At 39.1% G+C, this 23906-nt stretch overlaps 3 protein-coding genes across 16 annotated transcripts in view; 2 read left to right on the top strand and 1 right to left on the bottom strand.

Annotated features, from left to right (window-relative positions):
• Positions 1–14452, bottom strand: part of LOC119025958 (multidrug resistance-associated protein 4-like) — a 71940-nt gene extending 57488 nt beyond the window's left edge. For 2 of the 12 annotated variants that reach the window (XM_037109993.1, XM_037109995.1), the window contains exons 1-17: positions 10178–10509; positions 9062–9172; positions 6703–6823; positions 6359–6583; positions 6175–6264; positions 5929–6092; positions 5692–5817; positions 4692–4941; positions 4488–4595; positions 4238–4327; positions 3305–3496; positions 3083–3177; positions 2915–3001; positions 2721–2817; positions 694–897; positions 418–549; positions 229–266 (exon numbers count right to left, since the gene is read on the bottom strand). In XM_037109993.1, coding sequence (XP_036965888.1) covers positions 229–266; positions 418–549; positions 694–897; positions 2721–2817; positions 2915–3001; positions 3083–3177; positions 3305–3496; positions 4238–4327; positions 4488–4595; positions 4692–4941; positions 5692–5817; positions 5929–6092; positions 6175–6264; positions 6359–6583; positions 6703–6823; positions 9062–9172; positions 10178–10389 — 2342 coding nt within the window. In that variant the 5' untranslated portion in view covers positions 10390–10509. Of the gene's footprint in view, positions 1–228; positions 267–417; positions 550–693; positions 898–2720; positions 2818–2914; positions 3002–3082; positions 3178–3304; positions 3497–4237; positions 4328–4487; positions 4596–4691; positions 4942–5691; positions 5818–5928; positions 6093–6174; positions 6265–6358; positions 6584–6702; positions 6824–9061; positions 9173–9934; positions 10091–10177; positions 10900–14327 lie in introns of those variants that run through there. The other 10 variants (XM_037110002.1, XM_037110003.1, XM_037109997.1 and 7 more) reach the window with 9 other exon arrangements.
• Positions 2252–23534, top strand: LOC119025962 (claudin-10). 2 transcript variants are annotated; one of them, XM_037110011.1, is made up of 5 exons: positions 2252–2443; positions 22279–22440; positions 22529–22616; positions 22726–22833; positions 22924–23534. In XM_037110011.1, the coding sequence occupies exons 1-5, from the start codon at positions 2323–2325 to the stop codon at positions 23117–23119; spliced, it is 675 nt and encodes a 224-aa protein (XP_036965906.1). In that variant the 5' UTR covers positions 2252–2322; the 3' UTR covers positions 23120–23534. The 2 variants fall into 2 exon arrangements, with proteins under 2 accessions (XP_036965906.1, XP_036965905.1); XM_037110010.1 differs by lacking the exon at positions 2252–2443 and adding an exon at positions 21137–21368.
• On the top strand, positions 14518–20702 carry LOC119025961 (claudin-10-like). 2 transcript variants are annotated; one of them, XM_037110007.1, is made up of 6 exons: positions 14518–14894; positions 18144–18389; positions 19055–19216; positions 19293–19374; positions 19469–19573; positions 19693–20702. In XM_037110007.1, the coding sequence occupies exons 1-6, from the start codon at positions 14681–14683 to the stop codon at positions 19847–19849; spliced, it is 966 nt and encodes a 321-aa protein (XP_036965902.1). In that variant the 5' UTR covers positions 14518–14680; the 3' UTR covers positions 19850–20702. The 2 variants fall into 2 exon arrangements, with proteins under 2 accessions (XP_036965902.1, XP_036965903.1); XM_037110008.1 differs by lacking the exon at positions 18144–18389.
• Positions 23535–23906: the final 372 nt, after the last annotated feature.

A 23906-nucleotide genomic window follows, 5' to 3' on the forward strand; every position in this document is an offset into this window, starting at 1 on the left:
ACGAAAGAAAGAAAGCTGCAACATAGAGACACTATACAAAACACATTCCTCTTCTCCTGAAGCACAAGGTCAGTTTCAACAAGTGACGGATAATACAAAAAAAAAATGTTTGGTTCAGTCGTCTTCGATTAAATCATCAACCACTTCCAGTCTGAGCAAATACGATGGTTTAGCTTAAGAAACCTGCTTTTCTCGTGAATTTATAGGGTGTGAAGGAAAACATCTCACCAGCAAGCAAGCCACCAGTCCTGTAGAACAAATGTTATCTAAACAAACATAAAAAAAGACATTAAAACATTCACCAATGTGACTGAGATTTACATCATTGAATAGATGGATAATAAATCAATTACGTGTTCCATTTTCCCAAAACTGAAAGAAAACAGACATTAAATTAATTGTAGAAGATTAACTCACATGTGCCAGAGCATTGAGTAAAACGAGCACCAAGAGCACCAGGAAGTTAGCGCCAGCCTTGAAATACTTGACATACATACGCAGGCCGATGTTCCCCTCTGAGCGGTGTTCTTCCTCCGTTGGTTGCACTACCTACAGATAGACACTAGAGTAAACGCCAGTTCTCCAGCGACACTTCACATCAGGCTGCAATGTGCAGCAAGGGAAAGATGAGCACCTTCTGCCCTCTAGTGGCTAACAGAGTGCACAACAAGACATGTTCCGAAATGTACCTACCACCGGCAGTGGATCTGCTCCCTCAATCAAAGAGTACTTGGAGGAGGCCAGTGAGGACATAGAGGAGAGTGAGTGGGCGATAGAGATGGGGGTCGTGCCCCGCCTCTCTTCCTCCTGGACCTCCTCCTCTTTACTAAGCAGGGAGGTGAAGTCTAGTCCAGAGCCCTGCAACTCACTGTAGGTCCCTCGTGCCACCATCTGACCCTGACAATGACAAGAAGAAGGCAGTTAGCAGCTCAAGAGCTCACACAACGTCATGGACATGGCAGCATCTGTAAGTGACACGATAACTCTGTGGAACTTCTGTGTTGTGCTGGAAGCCCGTCATTAGTTTATATTGGTGGAAACATAAGCTACTGTTGTTCTCTGTTAGTGGAGACAGACGGTGGAGGACTCGTTTCTCATTGTCACGTTTCAGACTGCTCACACCCGGCCAATAAAAGAGTGTTTCATACATGTAAACTATTACAAACTGATACATGTAGCCCCTTGAAGAGTGCAATCATGTAAGTCATGGTAATGGATTAGTAATTCCTTCCTGAGAAGCATTTTCCTCAAGACGTGCTTTTTGCAGACTGCACTTGCATGTTTTCAACTATGATGGACAACAGCACGGTGAAAAACAACAGCCATGATTCATATATGAAAAATATTTAAGTGACGATTTAACATTTGTTGGTGTGAAACCACGTCAGAAACTTCATAAAATGTTCAGATCTTCTCCTCACCCTAACCAATTGTTTTTGTGTGTCTAAACTCATTGGTTGAACTGTTGAAGCACTGATATCATCAAGCCTGTTTGTTAGACTGTTTCAAAAGTTCCAAAAACCCATGATACACTACCTGTCTATGAGAAAAGACAGCAAAATCTAGCACCTAGCAGGTGGAGAGAGGCAAACATCTAAAGAGCCAAACTACTCAGGAGTCAAAGAAGACCAAGCCAATTGAACTTCACGTGTCAGACCATCTGTTCCAATACAATGAAAATAAGCTGACAGTAAGTACTGCATTCAACTGTTTGCTAGCACATGAACACTGCAACGCATTTCAGTTTCTTCTTTTGTTTTTATGCCACCTACTGTCCAAAAATTAACCATATTTACCATATTTTAGATAGCCACAACTCTGCAGGTCCAATACAAAAGAGCAGGAGATTGTTTATATACCTCAAAGCTGACTACAGCTGCTGCCCTCAGGTGACAACATACTTTTTAAAGCAACAAGTTGTAACCTCCTGGAGAAAGATAAGTGAGAATTGAGTCTCATCCCCAGGTTGTGTGTAGTGGCACCTCTAGTTGGCACCAATTTCCATCTCTCAGTCTCAGTCTAAGAGAAAATCTATGATGCAGTATTGAAGCATTCATTTACCCCACAACGCCAGCACTGCAGGCTGGACATCATGTATTCAGGAATGCTGCACTGTTTTTCCTAAATGTTAGAATTGTTACTATTTGAGCGTATTTTTGCATTTTTCAATCAAGTAGTAACTATTTCTAACAGAAACACAAACAAATGCTGACTCCAATAAAACAGTGTTGCTTTATCATAGTACTTCCAAGACAGTTTTGTTGGGGTTGTATCAGTGAGGTAAAATTTCACACTAATATGTGAACGTTACGCTTTGGGTTGATGTCCAACCCGAGTTGCCAACCCAAACAATCAGTATTTGACTATCTTGGGATGAGACTCAACATTCATTCTACTGTGTTTCTCCAGGAAGTTACAATTTGTTGCGTCAAGTCTACACGGGGTGAGTGATTTTATTTTCAAAATATAGATTTTGGCAGTAGCATCACTGGAACTTACTGAACTAAGCAACATAAGTGATGCTACAAGATTAGCAATTATTCGTGGCAGAAATGGAGCATCGGTAACAACTTGCGTTGGCTTGTTTGATGTACTGAAATGATGCGTTATCACCACCTGAGCAGTTCTCTTTACATGTAAACTCTCACAAACACAAACAAATATACACACACATACACGCGCACGCACACACACACACACACACGCACACACACACACACCTCCTTTAAGACCAGAATTTCATCTGCAGCCTTCAGATACTGGAGCTGATGAGTGACCAAGATACGAGGCTTCTTCCTCAAAAGTCCGCAAATGCACCTGAAGAAAACACATATTTTATTAATGTAGAAAAGAATAACACATTATAACAGCAAAACACGATATGTAAGTTTCGCTGGAAATCAACAAGACTTACTCTTCGAAAAGGTGCTTTCCCACTTCAGCGTCCACAGCACTGAGTGGGTCATCCAGAAGGTAGATATCTGCGTCCTGATAAACTGCTCTAAAATACACACATATGCAGGTTATCAGAGATAATGGACACCAAAGGAAAAGTGCACGTCTGTTTTGTTATCCAGCACACCTTGCCAAGCTGACCCTTGCCTTCTGGCCTCCACTGAGGTTGGCCCCTCTGTCCCCAACCATCGCCAAGTCACCACCTGGCAATAGGTCCATGTCCTGAACAGGGTCCAAATGCAACCCTTACCAGACTTAGTACAAGCTAGATGGGCTTTCTATCAACTGATCTACACAGTATGAAAATGTAGCGTTATAATCAAGAACATGACAAAAAAATGATTCTCACTCTCTTGAGGGCGCAGGCTCTCAGAACTCTTTCATACTTCTGGGGGTTGAGTGTTTTGCCAAAAAGGATGTTGCTTCGAATCGTGCCAGGTAAAATCCAGGCCTGCTGAGATGTATATGTCAGCTCTCCTCTGACCTTGACCACGCCACTCTCCTGACTCAGTTCTCCCAGGATGGCACTGAGGAGAGAAGACTGACATACACAAATACAGGACAAAAAAACATCACTTTCCTGCTGAGAGTTAGATGAGAAGCGCGAAACCACAAGAACTGAGGACGGAGCTGAAGTCAGGAGGCAGGCAGCTTAGCATAGGATAAACAATGTTGACAAAGAAATAGCTGCAGAAATTTGGCCTCCTAACACAAACTGTCGTTCCTCTGTGTGTAACAAACAACAAACTTACATACATGTTAGTTAGTGAGCTTTAGAGGTTTTGGTAGGTGTATCTTTACTCTGGAAAGAGCCAAGCTAGTTGAAGCTAGCAAAAGAAGAAAGCCTATGTGTTTTCCAATAAGACAATTCACTAAACAGCATTTCAGTTAAGAACATGAAAATGAATAAAAAACAAACTCTGCTGCCTGCACACAAGCTAACTAACTAGCAACTAGCTAGGCTACTAACAAAGAAATGCTAGCATTATTATCATTCCACAACAGAGTTGGGGATTTATTTATGGTAAAATAGATGAATATTGGTATTTCCCACAAATCAAAATTATGTCTCTAATGTATCTGTCAGATTTAATGGTCCCTGTGGCCTTTTATTTGGCATTCAACTGCTGGCTGCTGGCACTAACTCAACACTATACCTCTCTAAGTAATACAGTTGATAACATTTTATTATAAACAGTTTTGAGTTATTTAAAATGTCTCCGCTTTACAACCATGTGTGCGCGCACTATTAACCTAAGGCAAGAACTAGAACAGACCTGACCTTTCCAGCGCCAACAGGTCCAATCACTGCCAGGAGCTGCTCTGGCTTCACTGTGAAAGACACGTTCTGTAAAGTTGGAGCCTCTAGCATCTGTAAGAAAAAGTCAAATTAAAATTAATGTAGTAACTATGCAGTACTCTGTTCAAGTCGGGTTTACTTATGCAGCTCAGGTCTAAGGGTTGATGCATTTGTAAGTCAAGCAATGCATTGATAAAAAAAGCAAGCACATATTGTCCACAATAATTCTCACCTTATCCCAGTAGCATATTAAATCCTGAATCTTCACCATACAGTCCTTCTTCTCTGCCACAGGAAGCCACTGATGCTGAGGGTCTATTTCATCCAGCAGAAGAAAACTCTGAGAGAAAAAAAAATTGCATTCATAGTTTCAGTTTCTGTAGTAATTCACACACACACAGGTTCGAAATGTGGCCTAAGTCTGTTGTGTATTTACTTTTATCCTTCTAATGCTGATGAGAGACTCAGAGACCTTCTCGATGGCATAGGGAAAGAAGAGCGTGATGGTGAGTCTGACCGCTCCGTAGAGAGAAACTGCCATAAAGACTTTACTAGCAGACAACTGGTTTCCTGTCAGTACGTAGACAAGGACAGTGATGAAGACGATGATCTTGATGGCCACAAAGAAAGACGCCATGTTCAGGCCTCGCAAGTAGGAGCTTTTCATGATTTTGGAGATTTCCTTTCTGTAATGGTAACAAGACATGCTGTCAGTAAATCCTGTTTAAAGGGACAGTTCACCCCAAAAATCTAAAAAACAATTAGCCTTCTTGACTGAGCTGTAACATTAGCCTTCTTGATTAAGCTGTAACGTTAGCCTCCTCAACTGAGCTGTAATGTGAGCTGCTTGACTGAGATGTAAAGTTAGTCTTCTTGACTGAGCTGTAACATTAGCTTCCTTGACTGAGCTGTAAAGTTAGCCTCCTCAACTGAGCTGTAGCCTTCTTGACTGAGCTGTAACGTGAGCCTCCTCAACTGAGTTGTAACATTAGCCTACTTGACTGAGCAGTAAAGTTAGTCTTGTTGACAGAGCTGTAACGTTAGCCTCCTCAACTGAGCTGTAACGTTAGCCTTCATGACTGAGCTGTATCGTTAGCCACCTCAACTGAGCTGTAACGTTAGCCTCCTCGACTGAGCTGTAACATTAGCCTCCTCAACTGAGCCGTAACATTAGCCTCTTCATTTGAGCTGTAACATGAGCCTTCTTGAGCTACAATGTTAAATAGTCTTATAGGTCAGATGAAAAACATGTATTTTTGATTTTGAAACTGTCCCTGTTTATTTTAATTACAAAAACATGCTGATAAATTTCTATTCAATTTTCATAAAAAGGGAAGACAGCTTATTTTTTATGCAAATATAGCCTACACTATTTTATCAATACTGTAAAACTTCATCTGATTACAATTAAAATTTTCAAGGAGGAATTGATCTACCTTCTGACCTCATCGACCAAAGCAGCAAAAGGCTTCTCCCACCCATACATCTTTATAACACGGATCCCAGAGATGACTTCATTCATCGTGCGTATTCTGTCATCGGTTAAAACCGCTGTTTCAGCCCTAAAACAACAGACACAGACATACAAAAATGCAACATGTGACAGAAACATTTCATAAGTAGAGACATCTGTTATCAATATTTGATAAATCTGGTATAACAAGCCTACAAACCTTAGAGTAGAGAACAACCGTCCAAATAAAGTCTGAATTGGCATTAGGATAAAGAAGACGGCCATTCCTGCAAGGCACGATGGTCCAATCGCATACATCAACAACACTATCACGGTTGCTGCTTGTAGAGGACCAATCCACAAAAAGTGCAAATACAAGGTTACCTGGAGAGAGAAAAACAAAGTAAATGAGTGAGTCACATGCAAAACATCAGACAAATAATCATGAATAATTTCTAAAAATTACCTCATCGAATTTGTTGACATCATTGGATAAGAGGTTTACAATTTGTCCTGTGGTAGTTTTGGCAAACGCTTTGCTGTTAAGACAAAGAGCCTTTGTGGAACAAAGGTGTCAAATCAGGTCCAACACACCACAGGTAAATGACAAGAGGATAACATTCACTCATAGATGTCTTGTAATGACTGACCTTCCGATAGATCATGTGGCACATGGCCACACGAATCTTCATGCCTGCCCGCTGGACATGGTAGAAATAGAGATGATGAAGAATGGCCAAGCTGACAGTGGACAGTGAGATGCCTGCAGCATAGCTGTAGGCCTCGTAGACTGCAGCCGTGTTACTGGGGTCATAACTCTCGAAGTACTCAATTATTTTCCCTAGTAGCACCGGCTGAATGACTTTGATAACCTCCTGATAGAAAATGAGGTGTAAAGCAGATATGCAGACACTCACTATTACAACGAAAATGAATTCTTAATGCAGCATTGTTCTCTGTAGACATTGAGTTTCACTGTGAGATTGAACTGTACCTCTATAAAAATGTACATTCCAATAAATGAGTATGATTTCCAATAGCACTGAACAAGCGCTTTGCTGAGTTTGGGTGGGCGCAGATCTTTTGCCGCCTGTTGAACTTCTCTGTCCCAGTACCTTTTAAAAGTAAGAAAAAAATCAATTGTTATTTCAAGTTAATAATCTTTAATTATGCAGTGGTAACCACAATAATGCACTGTAGCACGAAACAATGTTTCTCAAAAGAAATCCCAAGAAAAATAATTTATATTCATATTTCACCTATTTTACAACCGGTTAGCTAATGTTAGCATTCTGTCACTTCCTAGCTAACATTACTGTGTTATAGTCTTACAAAATACAATCAGAAAGATGTACATTTTAATTCTATCTCTAATATATCAGCGCACATCTTAGGAGGTTAAACACACTGGATGTTATCAAATGCTAATGTTAACTTGAACGTGGTAGAATGCTAACATTAGCTAATAGGTTAAATGGCCACTGCGCTTTGCAGTATAAAGATGTTACATGTGTGTTAACTGAGGTAGTCAATGCAAAGACAAAATAGTAACAATACTCTCTATTTCAAGCTTTTATATTTGATTTAATTCTGACTGGACATGAACCATAAAGAAAGACCCCATGTTACTGCAGCTGCCGTATCTAACATCCATCATCCGTCTTGTGTGCAGTACTTGCATCATACTCCTCTATTTTGAGTACTGTTCACCCCTCAATTAGACAGTACACACAGTACAACTCTCAAATTGACATTTTGGCCACCTCATAAGTAGCTGTAAACAGCTCCACAACGCAATAGTGATCATAATTCATTTAGGGCCATAGGATCGTATAACCTGTCAGGAACAGAGATGTTCTTAAGGTCACTGGGGAACCCCAGCTCTGCCCTATTATCCTGTCCAAGAAAACATTAACAGAAACAGGTCTAAAGTGTATTAAAGTCCAGTGATCAATGTCAAAAAACTTGACTTGACCAAACAAGAAAACCAAGCTCTCAACTCAAAGTGACAGCCCCTACTAGAGGCACTAGGATTAGTGTGCGGGGAGTAGCACACTCTCACGTGATGTCAGAAGTACCGTCTATATTTAGGTGGGCTCACCTCCAAGCACAAAGTCAACCCTGATACCAGAGGGGGCCGTTCTGTCCCCTATTCCAAGGTCTCTTGGCTAAGAGGGGCGAGTTAGTGATTGGGACATCCACGGTTGACTAGCACACATATGATTTTCTCCCAGTGGAAAGGGGGGTAATGTCATATGACTGCTGTTTGTTATGTTGTGTGCTAATGATAGTTCTGAGTAATAGGCCTTTGCTAAAGTTGTGGATGTGGTCTTCTGTGTGTCCAAAACTGCTACTATCCTTCAGGGAAAGGGCCTTGAAGTTGCGTGAAATTCAAGAAAAAGAAGGGGCTCTCTTATTTAAATTAAATAAATAATTAAAATAACAAGCGGTTAATCTTTTTTTAAAAATATACCTGCATATGATTGAGGAATCTGTGAGCAAGGGACAAGATTTCAATATCGGAAGTGTTCTGGTTTCTGTTTATAGTCCATTTGTAGTCCCAGTTGCATTAACCAATCATGTCTGAGCAGGCTTTAGCTGGAGCAAAACAGGCTGACGTCACGCTCAGGGTTACGTCAGAGTCTTATAAATGTATGGACCCTGACAAATACTTGAGATTGTCTACTTTATTTTTTATGTTATTGTCTACTTTATTATTTTATGTTATCGTCTACTTTACTATTGTATTTATATCTTTATCTTTATCTCTTGTTTCCATTCATGCTATATTTCTATCTTTACTTTACACGGAGCATCTGGAACAAAAACAATTTTCCCCCAGGGATTAATAAAGTATTCTGAATCTGAATCTGAAAATTGTTATCCTTTCACCGCTAATTGATTGATCATCAACTGAAAGGCAATGGATGGTGAACATTTTGTGACAATACCAAACAGTTAGCTAGTTGATGTTAGCTAGGATTGTGGTTAGGAAGCTAATTGGTTATATGTTGTTTTACCTTGAAACATTGAAATGTGTCCCAATGTCCCTCCAGATTGTCATTATCCATTGTCTTTTCGGCTACTGATCAATTGGAAGTGTTGAAATGCAAACAATTTGTCAGATTTCCTACATGTATACAACATGCAACCTGGAACACAACAGCTTAACTATTGAGCTTCCCACCCTGAGGATGATGTCAGAGGAAAATGGCCTTTGTGTGAATATTGTCTACGCATTCAACGCTGATTGAACCCTGACTTGGGTTGAATGCTGGTCTGATACTTGGCAGGTTGAATTTCGGTACATTATGTAACAGATAACAGATCTCGGTGGTGATTCAGTGTCTTACCATTGTAGCTCCTCCCCGAGTCTATCTGATGCATCCTCAGGAAGCACGTTATACATGTCATCTTCCTCCAACTTCCTCTTGTATCCAATTCTGAACAAGGGAGTCAACCAACTAGAGATAATGCATATGAAAGTCTGTTCAGTAGTTGGAAATAACTTATCATTATAGTAAGTAATCTCTTCCAATCTTCCTCTATCTCCAATAGAGGAAAATTCATTAATTTTAAAAATCGATTTATTGTTTCAGTCATTTGGCCATCAATACTGTCAAACATTTGCTGGTGGCAGCTACTTAAATGCGAGGATTCGCTGCTTTTCTTTGTCTTTACAAGTAAATGAAGAGTCCTTGGCAATTTAAAGACATCATTTTGGACGATTTTTTTTTACATTTTACAGACTAAACAATTGATCTCGATCATTAAACCTTGTTGAGAAAGCATGAAAATCCCCAGCAAGGGACACATGGCTACCACACATCTCATCTCATCAATCGAGCTCTAAATAATTCAGGTCATAAGTATAGTTCCATTTAAAGGTGCGCTATGTAGTCTTGAGGAAGAACTTTTAATTAATCAAACTATATAAACAAACTCTATTCATTCTTGAAGGACAACACAACGTCATGCTGGTTTACTTTGTTTATATGCGGTGGACCATGCCACCTTTCTATCTTCAAACAGTGTTCTGGGGACCTAGTAGTCCTCTGAGAACAGCTTGTTTATTCTGTTATGGGAAAAATAAATACTGCTCTGTGTCATTACCTCAGTGGTATTGTATATATAAAAACTGAATTTCCTCTACATCGTGACCATTCAAGTAAGAGTTTCAATACTTGTGCTGAATTGGCCTAATGTACTGGAGCACTGCAACTTACCTCCCTACTGAAACATTACAGTAGAATTACTCTGCACAACTCTGCTTGTGGGTTAACACATTGACACCGAAACATCCTGAGCTCTCTCCTCATTATGGTTCGTGTCTCCACGGACGGATGCTCGCCACCTGCCATCACATCCCGGGGACAAGCTGTCTGAAGTGGCCACAAACTGTCACACAGGACCGCTCTCCATTCAACTCATGTCAAACACGGCTGTGACTGTGGACCGGTTTCTCTTACCAGAAGAAAATCTTGGAGAGAAGATTAGCTGAAGCCGACGGATTATCCTTCGCCTCCTTCCGCACATGTTCCATGCCCACAAACAGTAAAAGCGACCTGGAGACTTTCCCTGCTGGCTGTTTTGTCAGGGAGTGTGTATCGATAAAGTCTGAGAGGAAGGAAACAGTGAGAGAACAGCTGCTGTCAGGTCTCAGTATCGCACCTACTGACATTCAGGACAGGATTACTACAGCACGCGCATACTGTCTAGCTGTCAGGTGAACGGGGCGCCGCGTGATCCCGCCCACCTGCCCGGTGATTGGCAGACTGAAGTCTCCATCACCTCTTCATGTCGTGATCTCTGTACAGTACTTTCTTACCCAAAGCAGGTATTTACCCATACTTTAAGGTATGTGGGGGATTTAGTCCAAGTGTTTAATTTAGTTGTTGTTAAAAACTAATGTGTTATTAACTTTTCGGGTATTTGTTAAATTGTTAAGGAATTTTTGATATATGATAGTCTCCAAAGTCAACAAAAATCTACCAGATTATTTAAAAGTCTCCTGCAGAAGACTGCTTGTTTTAAGAACAATAAAGTTAGATGGGATCTCCTCCCATGAATTAAGAAAAGCAAACTTATTGTAACTATCATCTTTTAAATCACTTTTAAAAAGACTTTTTTGAGTTACACTGTACTTTATTCTTGGAATAAATGAGATTAAACTCAGAATTCCGACTTTAAAAGTCAGAATTATGAGATTAAACTCAGAATAAAGTCAGACTACAGTCAGAATTCGGAGATTAAACATAGAATAAAGTCCGAATACAATCAGAATCTCACTTCATTCTCAGAATTCTCACTTTAATCTCAGAATTCTCACTTTTATTCTCAGAATTCTGACTTTAATCTCAGAATTCTGACATTACAGACAAAACACAGTCAGAATAAGGTCAGAATTCTGAGTTGAATCTCCAAATTCTGACTTTTAAAGTCAGAATTCTGACTTCAATCTCAGAATTCTGAGATTAAATTCAGAATTCTGACTTTAAAAGTCAGAATTCTGAGATTGAAGTCAGAATAAAGTCAGAATTCTGAGAATATAGTCCAAATTCCGACTTTAGTCTCAGAATTCTGACTTTAATCTCAGAATTCTGACATTAAAGACAAAACACAGTCAGAATAAGGTCAGAATTCTGACTTGAATCTGCAAATTCTGACTTTTAAAGTCTGAGATCAGATCTTCAATCTCAGAATTCTGAGATTGAACTCAGAATTCTGAGATTAAAAGTCAGAATTCTATCTTTAATCTCAAAATTCTGACTTCAATCTCAAAATTCTGAGATTGAACTCAGAATTCTGAGATTAAAAGTCGGAATTCTGTCTTTAATCTCAGAATTTGGAGATTCAAGTCAGATTTCTGACCTTATTCTGACTGTGTTTTATCTTTAATGTCAGAATTCTGAGATTAAAGTCAGAATTCTGACTTTAAAAGTCAGAATTTGGAGATTCAAGTCAGATTTCTGACCTTATTCTGACTGTATTTTGTCTTTAATGTCATAATTCTGAGATTAAAGTCATAATTTGGACTATATTCTCAGAATTTTGACTTTATTCTGAGTTTAATCTCAGAATTCTGACTTTAATCTCAGAATTCTGACATTAAAGACAGAAAAAGCTTTGAAGTCAGAATTCTGACATTAAAGACAGAAAAATCTTTGAAGTCAGAATTCTGACTTTAAAATGAGATTAAAGTCAGAATTCTGATTTTGAAAGTCAGAATTCTAATTGTATAGAGGTCTACAAAAACGAAATCGAAGGGACTCATTATATATAAAATGGAAATGGGAGCTAGAACTGAACAAACTCAACAAACATCCACCAGCTCTAAAAGATGGAGGGAGTTTGGATTGAGGAATTAAATTTGCTTCATCATTACACCACACTTAAAAAAGAAACAATTAGGTGAACAGCAGCAATGCTGGAGACAATGTGGGCAGATGAGTGCCAATCACATGCATGTTTTTTGGTCATGTGAAAAATTGCAGGGGTTCTGGGACAGTGTAGTTCAGATTCTGGAAGAGATCTTTTCTTACAGGATACCCAGGGACCCTACTTGGGCTTGATTCCTGGAGGTATTATTCAAAAGAAAGACTTGCATCTTTTCAAACTACTTACCTTGGCACGTAAAAAGGCCATAAGAAGAAACTGGCTGAAAAGTGACTCCCCCAAGTCTGGAACAGTGGCTGGATATTGCTGAGGAGATTTACTCGATGGAAAGACTGACTTACTATCTCAGAATGAAAGCAGGGACCCTGGACCAACAGTGGCATAAATGGACTATGTATATGAAAAAAGATGGGTCAAACACACAACAGACCTAATGGACAGTGATAACAGCTGCAACAAGAGTGGGGTGCCCCCCCCCCATCCTTTTTTAATTTTACTTTAGTTTTCTCTTTCCCAGGTTGGAGTTTGCATTGCTGTGCACTTGATTTTGTTTGTGGGGAAAAAGGAGAAAAAATGCAAAATAAATAAAAAGTTAAAAAAAAAAAAAAAAAAGGTCAGAATTCTGAGATTAAACTCAGAATAAGGTCAGAATTCTGAGATTAAACTCAGAAAAAGTTCAGAATTCTGAGATTAAACTCAGAATAAGGTCAGAATTCTGAGATTAAACTCAGAATAAGGTCAGAATTCTGAGATTAAACTCAGAATAAGGTCAGAATTCTGAGATTAATCTCAGAATAAGGTCAGAATTCTGAGATTAAACTCAGAAAAAGGTCAGAATTCTGACTTTAATCTCATAATTCTGACTTTAATCTCATAATTCTGACATTAAAGACAGAATACAGTCAGAAAAAGGTCAAAATTTCACATGTGGCCCTAATCCTCTTCCATAAATGACAGACTAAAACAACTTGTAGATTTGAGAATTTTGCTGTGTGTGGTACGTCAATTCTTAATCTGTCAAGTCACCTCTAACTCCATTCAGGTAACAAATGTTTTTTTCTTCCTTTTTGATTAATAGAATATGAATTCTTGCTGTCCTGATTATGTTTAAAGAAACCCAACCCTCTTGATTTGATTTCTGTAAAAGTGTATTTCAGCTACAAATATAAGAGCCAACCTAAATATATGTTTAGAAAATGTAACCCTTACAAGGTTTGTCAGTCACATTTTGGTTTGTTTTTTTTATCTTCCCCCTCCCTTCATCAAGTTAATTTTACATAATCGCTGCGTACCTATTTTTGTTTCAGTAAAGTTTTGTGGGGAAAAAGAAAACTTGCATCCATTGTTTGATTATAACTTTGTAGTCTGTAGATGTTACCATTGAGTACTGCATTGGTTGTGGTATGACAAGGTGCACTGAAAGTCATCTTACTTTTACAGGCTGTATTGTATCCTAAGCAATTTATTCAAATTAAAGATTGTCCAGTTTAAAGGGGATCGCTGATGCTTTTTCATTTTTTTCTTCCCTTTCCTTCAGTCAGAGCAGACTGTGCATCCAGGAGGGGCGGCTTAAAGAGACAGGAGCTAAAACAGAGAGTTTCAGACAGAGGGGTGACACAGTATGAGGACACACTGACGTGATTTTTGAGCCCTAAAGCATGTAAACTTATTCTAGTAGTGACCCAAAATGAAATGATGAGCCTGACAATGAGTAGAATTGGTCTCCTTCTATCTGCTATGACAGGACTTCCTCCCAGGCCTCATCCAGTTAGTCAAATGTCATCTATGTTGATATTCAGGACACAGAGGGAGATATAATACATATTTTTATTTTTCAAGGAAAGAATTAAATGACACTCTTTTGCCCATGACTTACCTTATACTGTATTTCAAACAAAAAGACCTTTAAATAAAACTTCCACATATGAATCATCTGTTATTTTCCTATTATGAAAATTACAGACATCAACTGCTTGAGCGCTTTGTTGTGTAAATGCAATGCATGACACTTCCACAAATGTAATGATGGTTTTTAAATAGCTGCCTGTTTGTAGAGAATTACAAAAAGAAATGTACCATCTTCTCCCTTTTCTATCGTAGATGAAAGCACTCCTGGGTGAGAAAAGTGAGCATCTAAAAACAACATACACATTCACAAATGAGCTGGCAATCATTAGTCATTCAGTTCCTGAATACTCTGTGCAGAAATAGATGAACCAGTACCTGGACTTTGTCACCTTGCGTCTTGTTTTGAAGATTACTGATTAGTCCTTTGTTGTTTCTGATGTTAATATGATACTTGAACTTATTTTTTTTTCTTTACCAAAAACCTGAAGCTTTTCAGACACTGCTCACCAAAAGTGAATGACTAACTTCCAGCTCATTTTCACTTCCCTTACTAGCTCACTTTTGGACATCTGGGTCCATCCCCTGCCTCAAGAGATGCTGGACGTCCCATCTGTAAATCATCTCAATGAAACACATGTCCACAGTGTAATTTGACAGCCCGGAGGGATTGTTATTTTCTCCTATTTTTCTTTAATTTGAAAGATTTTACACATATCGTAAAGCTCCAAATGTCGAGCATGCAGATTCTAGCTTTTGTCAGCGGCCTGGCTGGGCTGGGTGCCACTATCGGTGCCACGGTGTCCAATGAATGGAGGGCCACCAGCCGGGCATCCTCAGTCATCACGGCAACCTGGGTGCTCCAGGGTCTTTGGAACAACTGTGCTGGAAATGCCATCGGAGCGTTGCACTGCAGGCCACATCATACCATCCTAAAGCTGGAAGGTAAAACTAAAATAATCTCTCAGCGACCGCATACAGTATCTGCTTGTGTTTTCATAGTGTTGCATGACGCACTTGTCTCAGTTAGCAGCTTTCACGGACAGGAACAGCATGAACAGCATGTAAATGCAACCTGTTTACTAACATGTGGCAAATTGCATGTATGCAGTAGAGGTGCCTTATGAGATATTTCACAGAAAAACATGTATCACCTCAGTATCAAAAGCCTGTATCTGTGGGCGATAACCACAAACCTGCTGCTGAAATTCTTTGAAATCTTAAACAGCATTGAGTGCATGTTTTTTACCAATAATTTCAAGTGCAGCAGACTCTTAAACACCCTTTTCTATAGTACAATTTACCACCTTTGCATTGTATTCAATACAGAAAATAGCTTTTTATTTACTATTAAAAGTTTCTGGGGAGCAAACTGGTAGGAAGGAGTCATTTTTAAGTGATATGGAGGTAACAAAAAATTTTTTGTCATTAAGAACCTCTCACAGAGGACATAGTCTGGCATCTGTCTTGTCAATTTGTCAGTGGATTAATCAAATAGTCTTGGTTTTAAAATGTCCCGGTACTCAGATTTTCATTTTATGACTCAATCTTTTACTCTAACCGCTGCTGATATAATCACAGATTTGTAGCAGAAATCAAATTATGACCCGACGCAGACAAAATAAGTAAGGAATAAATAATTCTCCAGATTATGGTTCACAGATTAACTGAGCCAAATGTGTAATCATTTGTTGGAAATATCAGACTGTGTCTGAGTCACAGAAGCTTCTAGTGAGGCCAAAATGGGAGGAAGTAAATGAAGATATGTTAATGACCTTTTTCTTTTCTTTTTTTTCTTTTCTTTTTTTTTTTTGCATTATTTATTCACTTGGATTTTCCCTATTGTCTATAATTATTGGACACATACAGTCCAGTGTTTGTTTTTATCAATTAGATGACTATTTTTTAGTATTGTATTCATCACTGCAGGCCTAGAATGCAGCTATAGTTGTATTTCAACATGCCAATTTATTGTAACAGAATGAATTCAGAAACTTGTTGTCTTTTATTATAAATCTGTTAAAAGAATAGCTTTATTTAAGAATATTGTGTGTGGCTTTGCAATTTCCAGCTCTATCTAATGGTGGCAGCAGTGTGATGACAGAAAATTGCTCCACAGAGTGTGCATCCACCAGATGGGGCTCTCATTCACATGATAACAATACAACAGAGTCCTTTTCACAGTGTGATTTCCCTCTTGTCTGATTTTTATATGGCCTTACCTACATTCTGAATTATCAAACACATTTCCCTGTATTGTAACAGAAAGGGTCAGTCCTCTACTTCCCGAGACACTCGGAGTGAGTGGCATGCTGTTAATGAGTTATCTCAATCCTGCTATTTTTAGCTATCTATGAGGAACCCCTAGCGCTCCAACAGGTCGCAGTGCGAGGTGACTTGTGGACAGTGAAACATTCACTGCACTGTACCCAGTCTCCAATGTCTGTGTCAGACAATTTCCAACTATCGACAATAAATCTAAAAACAAGATTTGAATTCATATAAATATGAAAAAAGAAATAAGAAAAGAGTTATCATCCATCAAATAAATTCAACTTTTAGTGTGGTGGACGTACACTTCATTGTGTCTTTTTGTACATACCTCCTTCTTACACATGTACACAGTCCCTCATGCCCTAGGAGCATTTTGGGAGTTAAGTGCCTTGATTAACCCCTAAAACATAGACACAGATGTTGAGCACCGTAGATGCACCTGCTAACCTTCGGTCACAACCTCACAGCTGGAATATACCTGTCAGGGACCGCACCACAAACACCTGGCCACTAATGCACTTTTAATTTTGGTTGAAGCTCCACGTGGCAAACCGTAACCTGAGTTCAGGAAAAAAAAACTTAATTATTACCTATCACAGTGAAGGAATGGTTAGACAACAGAAATATATTTTCCATACATGTAGAACTAATATATTTTCCATTTTTGGTTGTTTTTTGTCATTATTTGTGTCAACTAAACTGTGTAATCACAATATAGTCACCTTGTAATTTCATGTCACACTGATACGAAGAGCTGACACGGGGTTCTATTTGACATTTGTCACATTCAAATGTATTGAAATATATATTTCAGAATGTACTTACAATGTTTTATCGTATCAAATGGTGTAAACGCTATACACTGTGTAATATGCTTATTTATCTTATCATCAATTATTCTCGTTTTTCATATATTGTTTTAAAAATATGACCATATATTATAAGATATTATCTGGTACACAAAGCATGCAAAATATGTAATATTTAAATATTTTTTTTTTTAAAAATATGGTAAATCTATCAATATATACTAACAGAGTATCATCAAAATGTAAATTAATTGTATGTTTTTATCATATTCTTCAAATGAAATGACAATATATTGGCATCAGTCCCTCCATATATCAAAATTCATTTTTTATATATCGTATTTTTTATTACATATCGATAACTTTTAATAAGAACCTTTGAGGTTAATCTGGGGCTGCCAGAAGTTGGCCCGTTATTATGTTCAAAATTTTCCAGTGAAGAACATGTAAATTGCAATTGACTTCAACAATTTTCAACAATACTTTCATTCTGTTTTATATTTTGTGAGGTAAAAACAATCTCTGAATATATTATAATCTCAAAAACCACAGGGGGCAAGTTACATCAAATTAAGGACATTTGAGATCCTGGTACTATTTTCTACCTTCACAAGTGTGAACATTAAGTGTGTGATACAAAATGCATGTACTTTTAATTCAGTAAGCTCAACAAAGTATTTTTGTCCCATATTCTCGTTACTTTTACTCATTAATCAAATCAGATGAGTCTTGAACTTGGTTCCCATTGCAGTGTGTAAATGCCCACTAAAACACAGAGCCAACAGCAGTTTTAATTTTAAACGTCATTACTGACGTCGCCACACGTTTTACTTCCGGGACCTCCCGTTCCCATCATCCATGACTGAGTCACAGTGACATGTACTGGGTAAAAGGGTGGAGGTCAACTCAAACAGACCACGGGTCTGTTTTTAATGTTTAGGGCCAGACTCCTCCCTACAGAATATAACAGTCCACCACACATTAACTATTGATCATAGCGTATCCATTGAACCAACTGGTGCAGAGCCTGGCTACATTTTCAACAAGCTTTACTAGCCAGGGAACCATTAATCAATTGTAGTTCTCACCAGCTTAATTGGTGGTCACACAGCAGTGTGGAGGAGTCACCTCGGCAGGTCGAGCAGCATGTTTCAGGAGATCGTTGCCTTTATTTCATCTACCTCGGGGTGGGTGCTGGTGTCCTCCACCTTGCCGATGGACTACTGGAAGGTGTCTTCCCTGGATGGAACCGTCATCACCACAGCTACCTACTGGTCCAACCTGTGGAAGACCTGTGTCACCGATTCAACTGGAGTCTCCAACTGCAAAGATTTTCCCTCGATGCTGGCACTGGATGGTCAGCTCTTTTTACCCTCCCTACTGCACGATTTCTTTTATGCCTTTGGCTGAGCCTCTCTCAGTGGTTTTGGTCATCATGTCAGATTTGTTTTCTGCTCATCTCTGTACTTTCTACCTCTACTTTTAGAAAAGGTTTTTTTTTGTTTTTTTTTTTATGTTTAAATTAACTCTGATTCATCCTCAGTTTCCAAATGTTCAACTTCAGCTCGTTCTCTCTCTAAACTTTTAGAAAATTCAAGTTGAAGTTCACTGCTGCTCAGGACCGAGCGATATCCTAAGGCTGAGCCTTTGAGGAACAACTCATTTACCTCCTAATATGTCAATGTTTAGCTTTAGTTCTCAGAGCTTGAAAGCCATATATGAGATTTACTGGTAACCTCGGGCGGTTTCTCCCATGGTTGGCTAGTTTCAGGGGTCAACTTCTAGGGTAATATTTGCCTCAAAATCACATCTGAATGGGAAGTTTCACAGCAGGTCGATCACCATTCTACCTTAAAGTGTCTGAAAACAATTAGGCGCACTTGTGACAAATTGCATTTCTTGCTTTATGTGTAACTTGGCCACAAGGTCAGTATCTCATTGACCTTGCAGTGTTCAGGTGGAGCCACAGAGCATGACGCTCTTTTGCTCTTACATTGATTCAACATCTATTCAATTTCGCAGGCTACATCCAGGCATGCCGGGGACTGATGATCGCAGCCGTGTGCTTGGGGTTTTTTGGCTCTATATTTGCCCTTGTTGGAATGAAATGCACCAAAATTGGAGGAACTGACAAAAACAAAGCCAAGATTGCCTGCTTCGCTGGTGTAAATTTCATTCTTAGCGGTAGGTATAGTGAGATTGTTATAATTCTGTGATTATCTGTGAGGTGACTTTTGACAACTTTTCTTGTGTCTCTCAGGCCTTTGCTCTCTCTCAGCCTGCTCTCTCTATGCACACCGGATAACATCAGAGTTTTTCGACCCCATGTCTTTGGCACAGAAGTAAGCATGGTGGAACTACAGAGCTGGATTTTTTTTAATGTGTCTCAATACATTCAGAAAAATGACCATCAAGTGTCGGTTGGTTTGTCTGTAGGTACGAACTGGGAGCTGCTCTCTTTATCGGCTGGGGAGGGTCTATCCTCTGTATCCTCGGTGGCAGCATGCTCTGCTTCTCCATCGCAGGTTCTTTTACCAAAAGGTTTGTATGAGTATCACCTATGTTTAAATATACAGAAGATAAATGTTGTTAATGATCTTCCGTATGAGTCAATTTTGTGGATTCACATCAACAAAAATGCATCTGTGTTTTCTTCACAGCCACAGTCAAGCAAACTATATCTACAAAGGTGCTGCCTCACATTCTCATATCTCCTCCTACCCGAGAGGGCAGGCAAAGTCTGTAAACCAGAGGCCGCCTCCAGAATACAGCAACTCCTCCAGGGTGCAGCACTTTGATAAGAATGCATATGTGTGAGGGATGTGAATATAGAACACCAGCAGAATTTGCTCAAATTCGATCCGTCGCTCACTCGGAATCCCGTTTAATATACTGACGTGTTTCCTCCAGGAGGATGAATTTAAAGGTGCAATATGTAAGAATTGCCCACCTGTCGTATTGATACTGTAAACAAACACGTGGTAGCATATCACAACTGCAAAATGCCTCTAACTGTTGCTGCCTTTAGCTAGCTTGCTCGGTTAGACATGCAGCTTTGTGGACTGGGAGCGTGATGGGAGTTAGCCGGGGCGAGCTGGTTAGCATGCTAACTTCAATATAACTTTGCAACACAGTACACAGACTTCTTTGACATAACGTCAAAACTGTTGTTTCTTGTAATTTGGTTGATAATTCTGACGTCTGACTGGTCTCAGCTAAGATTCTTACATACTGAACCCTTAAAGTTGTGTGAGACAGTTTACTCTCAAGTATATATTCTATTATTGACAGTTCTACATAAAGCTGCGCATTAAATTTTAAGATTGTGTGTATTATAATCAGACACCAAGATCAAAAATATTTGGTCCCAACGGGCCTTTCTTATCTAAGTTGTGCATCATTTAAAATAAATTTAGGCGTCAGTGTGTAATATTTTGTAAGTCATTCCCTTTGTTGGTTGCATATTTAACTGTAAGTACCTTGCACATTTTGTTAATCTGTAATGACAATATTTAAAACTGTGTCGAACACAGATTCTCGTGTCTTCTGTGACATAACCATTAACTACGATTTTGTAATAAGCAAACCTGAGGAAGGTCAAACAAGGACCGCATTGTCTGTCTAAAAGCGGGGATAAAAAAAAAAAAAGCAAATAAATAAAACTGTTTTTGCTGACTACTTTGTGTTTTGCCTGATTTGTAAGTAGTTTAGGTCATACAAGCTCCTCTGTTATGGCAGCAGGTCTCAGGAGGGAAGAAGTTTGCAATTTGTTTTGTGTGTCCCTTTATCCAAATATCCTGTTAATGTGCGAGACAAAATTAATCACATATTTTATGGTGGCTAGGCCAAGGCTTTTTCTTTACTGTAAATTCATATCCAATGTTGTTAGTGGGTGTGAAAGGGGTGGAAAAGAGGTGGTGAGAATGATCTCAGGTGGGTGGCACACTCCAGAAAGTTTACAGTAAACATTCCTACACACTTTTACAGAGCCCTTATCAACACCAGTGGCATACAGCACAGACACACTGCCCCTGACTAGGTATTTTAGGGTGTTTTTGACCCAACTGAGTGGACGCTACCTGCCTTGATTGAGTGTTTTACGATATGAGGAAGCGCCTGATTCAAATTTTTGGCTTTTTGATCACATCACTGGGATGGCTGTTTGTCCTGTGCACCATGGCCATGGACTTCTGGAGGATCAGCCAAATAGGAGGACAAGGAGGCTCCTTCATCATCAAAGTTGCCTGGTACTGGTCCAACCTCTGGAAGGATTGTTTCTCCGATTCCACAGCCGTCACCAACTGCAGAGACTTCGGTGTGCTCTGGGCTGTCACCCGTAAGCTATCCACATGTTGAATATCCCTCAGCAATGACAGCCCCTGATACCATTTCTGTTAGTCTTTCACTCAGCAGTTTCACATCACCTTTAGTTCTGCTGTTGAGAAAAGGTCACATAGACTGGTCTGACGAGTTTTAAAGCCTCTAACAAACTCACTTGAGACGACAGAGTGTAATTTGTCTGAAACCTTCAAATTTAAGAAAAAAACAGATACATTTTGACTTTGATTAAAAAAAAAGAATAATAATAATTAAAATCAAGGCAGGTCAGTCATCCACCATGTCAGTTTTGTGGGAATGTTTAGAAGACTTTCATTCACATTTCAAAAGGAAATACCATACATTGTACTCCATAATGTCAGTCTAGTGTTGTATTTCAAGGTTTTTCATTTTTGAATGAATAGAAGAATATGTCCTGTGGTTCAATATGCAATAACATTGCAATGGAAGAATGCTCTTGGTGACAGTGAGTTTAATGTCAGAGCTCAAATTGTGAGCATACAATAAAACAAGCTTGATACAATGTTACATTTTTGTCATAACGTTCGCAGAAGCATATCGATTCAAATTTCTGTGGCCACAGGAAAGCTGTACTTTATGTTTTTGTGTTGGAACTGGATAGTGAGGCTCAACTTTTATCTCAAAAAGACTTAACATAGAAAAATATTCTAGGCATTGCAAAGACAGTATTCAGTTAAGTTGGCCTTACTGTTCTGTGCTTACGCTGTTGCGTCCACTTCCCGTAGCAAATACAAGGAGCTTTGGCTGTGAGATTTGATTTCATTCTCACATCAGTGTCTTTTATGTCTGAGACAAATAGAGCAAGTCCTAGAAATTGAACTTTCCCTGTCCAATAATTCCCCTCTTTTTTTCCTCTCGCCTGAGCTCGTTCTTTCTGTTTCTCACAGCTTACGTTCAGGGAGTGCGAGGGTTGCTAATGTGCGGCTTAACTCTGGGATTTTTTGCCGTCGTACTTTGCTTTGTTGGGATGGACTGCACTTATATCGGAGGAGCTGATAAAACCAAGGACAAGCTGCTTCTTTCCGGAGCAGTGTTTCATGTTGCTGGAAGTGAGTATACAGAACACACAAGTGTTCGTGTGTAAATGACAGACGTGTTTTGCCCTCATTACTGAATCACTGGTTTCTCTGCACACAGGTGTGGCTGATCTTGCCGCCTACTGCTTATACATAAACAGGGTTGCCAGAACAGCCTTTGCTTCCAGTATAGGGCCAGGAATTTTACGGTACATTACAATTTGAACTGTAGAAATTTCCACCTTTAATTCCACATTACAATATTAAGAGAAAATTGATGTATTCTATGATGACTTCTTATATTTTAACTAATTCCAGGTATGACCTTGGACCTCCCATATTCCTAGGATTGGTGGGATGTTTCCTTATCCTTTTAGGGGCTATGTTTTATGCCGTGACAGTCTGCCGAGTGCTCTGCCCAGAAAGGTATTCAAATTCATCCATCTTCAGCCTTTTTTTCCGTGACTGATGAGTTCATACCACATAATAACCTTTGCTTATGCTTTGGTCTTACAGTCAAGTGGTATATGCCTATGGAGGAGGCACATACATGTCCCCTCGCTCCAGAGGAAGAACCCTGTACACTGGATACTACAAACCCTCCAGGTTGTACGGATCTTACACAGGCACAGGACGATCCAGCAGCTCCAAGATCTCAAAGATCTCTCAGACGACGCGGACGAAAAAGTCGGAAAGGGATGCCTTTGTGTAGTGACCGGATGCTCGAACACGAGATAACATAATGTAGATAGGATGTACCTTCCTCTTCAGTGCATCAATATGTACAATTGTAATGTTTGTATTCTTATATTCTGTATGAAATTGTGTTTACTCATAATTTGTTAACTTTGTTGTATTGTAACCAAAGCACGTATTACAATCAAAATGGAAAAAGACAATTTTTTTTTAAAAAAAGCAACATTTTCATTTTTGCTAATGTTAGATGCCAGAAGCAAGCATGCAGTAGAGGGGTTTCTTTTTCAATATTTGTGGAAAAAGTGTGACAAAACAGAAAAAAAAAGTCCTTGGTTTCTGTCACTTTAATCATCCATCAAAGGATTCATTTTTCCTTGCAGTGAAAAGTTTCCACAGTAAGTGGTAAGTTTGTTCCACCATTACCTGCGAGTACCAACCCATAGCTACCAGGGGAAACAAATCATCTTCTAGTTTTGGTTGTGCATTGGGGCACTTCTTCACAGAGAAAAAACCTACTTGGTGGTAGTCAGACATCTAGAGAGCCTCTGAAAATGTGCAGAATAATCTATTGTCCTTAAGTGAATTTTTACAATGTTTGTTGAGTCAAAAAAGACTGTTTTTTGTTTTTGTTTTGTTTTTTCATCCCTGTGTAAGAATTCTGATGTTGGGCAAGGTTTGTGAGCTAATAGTATAGCGCACTTGTTATCACATGGTATCTGTGTTCCTCCACCATTAAACAGGCATGAGTGTTGCAAGTTTGTGGAAAGGAGAAGTATATTATCATTGTTACATCATCAGTGTGT

This window comes from Acanthopagrus latus, chromosome 9 (assembly GCF_904848185.1).
Source record: "Acanthopagrus latus isolate v.2019 chromosome 9, fAcaLat1.1, whole genome shotgun sequence".
NCBI classification, from domain to species: domain Eukaryota; kingdom Metazoa; phylum Chordata; class Actinopteri; order Spariformes; family Sparidae; genus Acanthopagrus; species Acanthopagrus latus.

Bases quoted from the DNA above. Each gene is read 5' to 3' on its own strand.
- LOC119025961 (XM_037110007.1), top strand. From the start codon at position 14,681: ATGTCGAGCATGCAGATTCTAGCTTTTGTCAGCGGCCTGGCTGGGCTG. The intron at 14,895-18,143 runs GTAAAACTAAAA...GTGGTCACACAG, and splicing joins TACCATCCTAAAGCTGGAAG to CAGTGTGGAGGAGTCACCTC. The intron at 19,375-19,468 runs GTAAGCATGGTG...GTTTGTCTGTAG, and splicing joins CCCATGTCTTTGGCACAGAA to GTACGAACTGGGAGCTGCTC.
- LOC119025962 (XM_037110010.1), top strand. From the start codon at position 21,137: ATGAGGAAGCGCCTGATTCAAATTTTTGGCTTTTTGATCACATCACTG. The intron at 22,441-22,528 runs GTGAGTATACAG...CTCTGCACACAG, and splicing joins AGTGTTTCATGTTGCTGGAA to GTGTGGCTGATCTTGCCGCC. The intron at 22,617-22,725 runs GTACATTACAAT...AACTAATTCCAG, and splicing joins ATAGGGCCAGGAATTTTACG to GTATGACCTTGGACCTCCCA.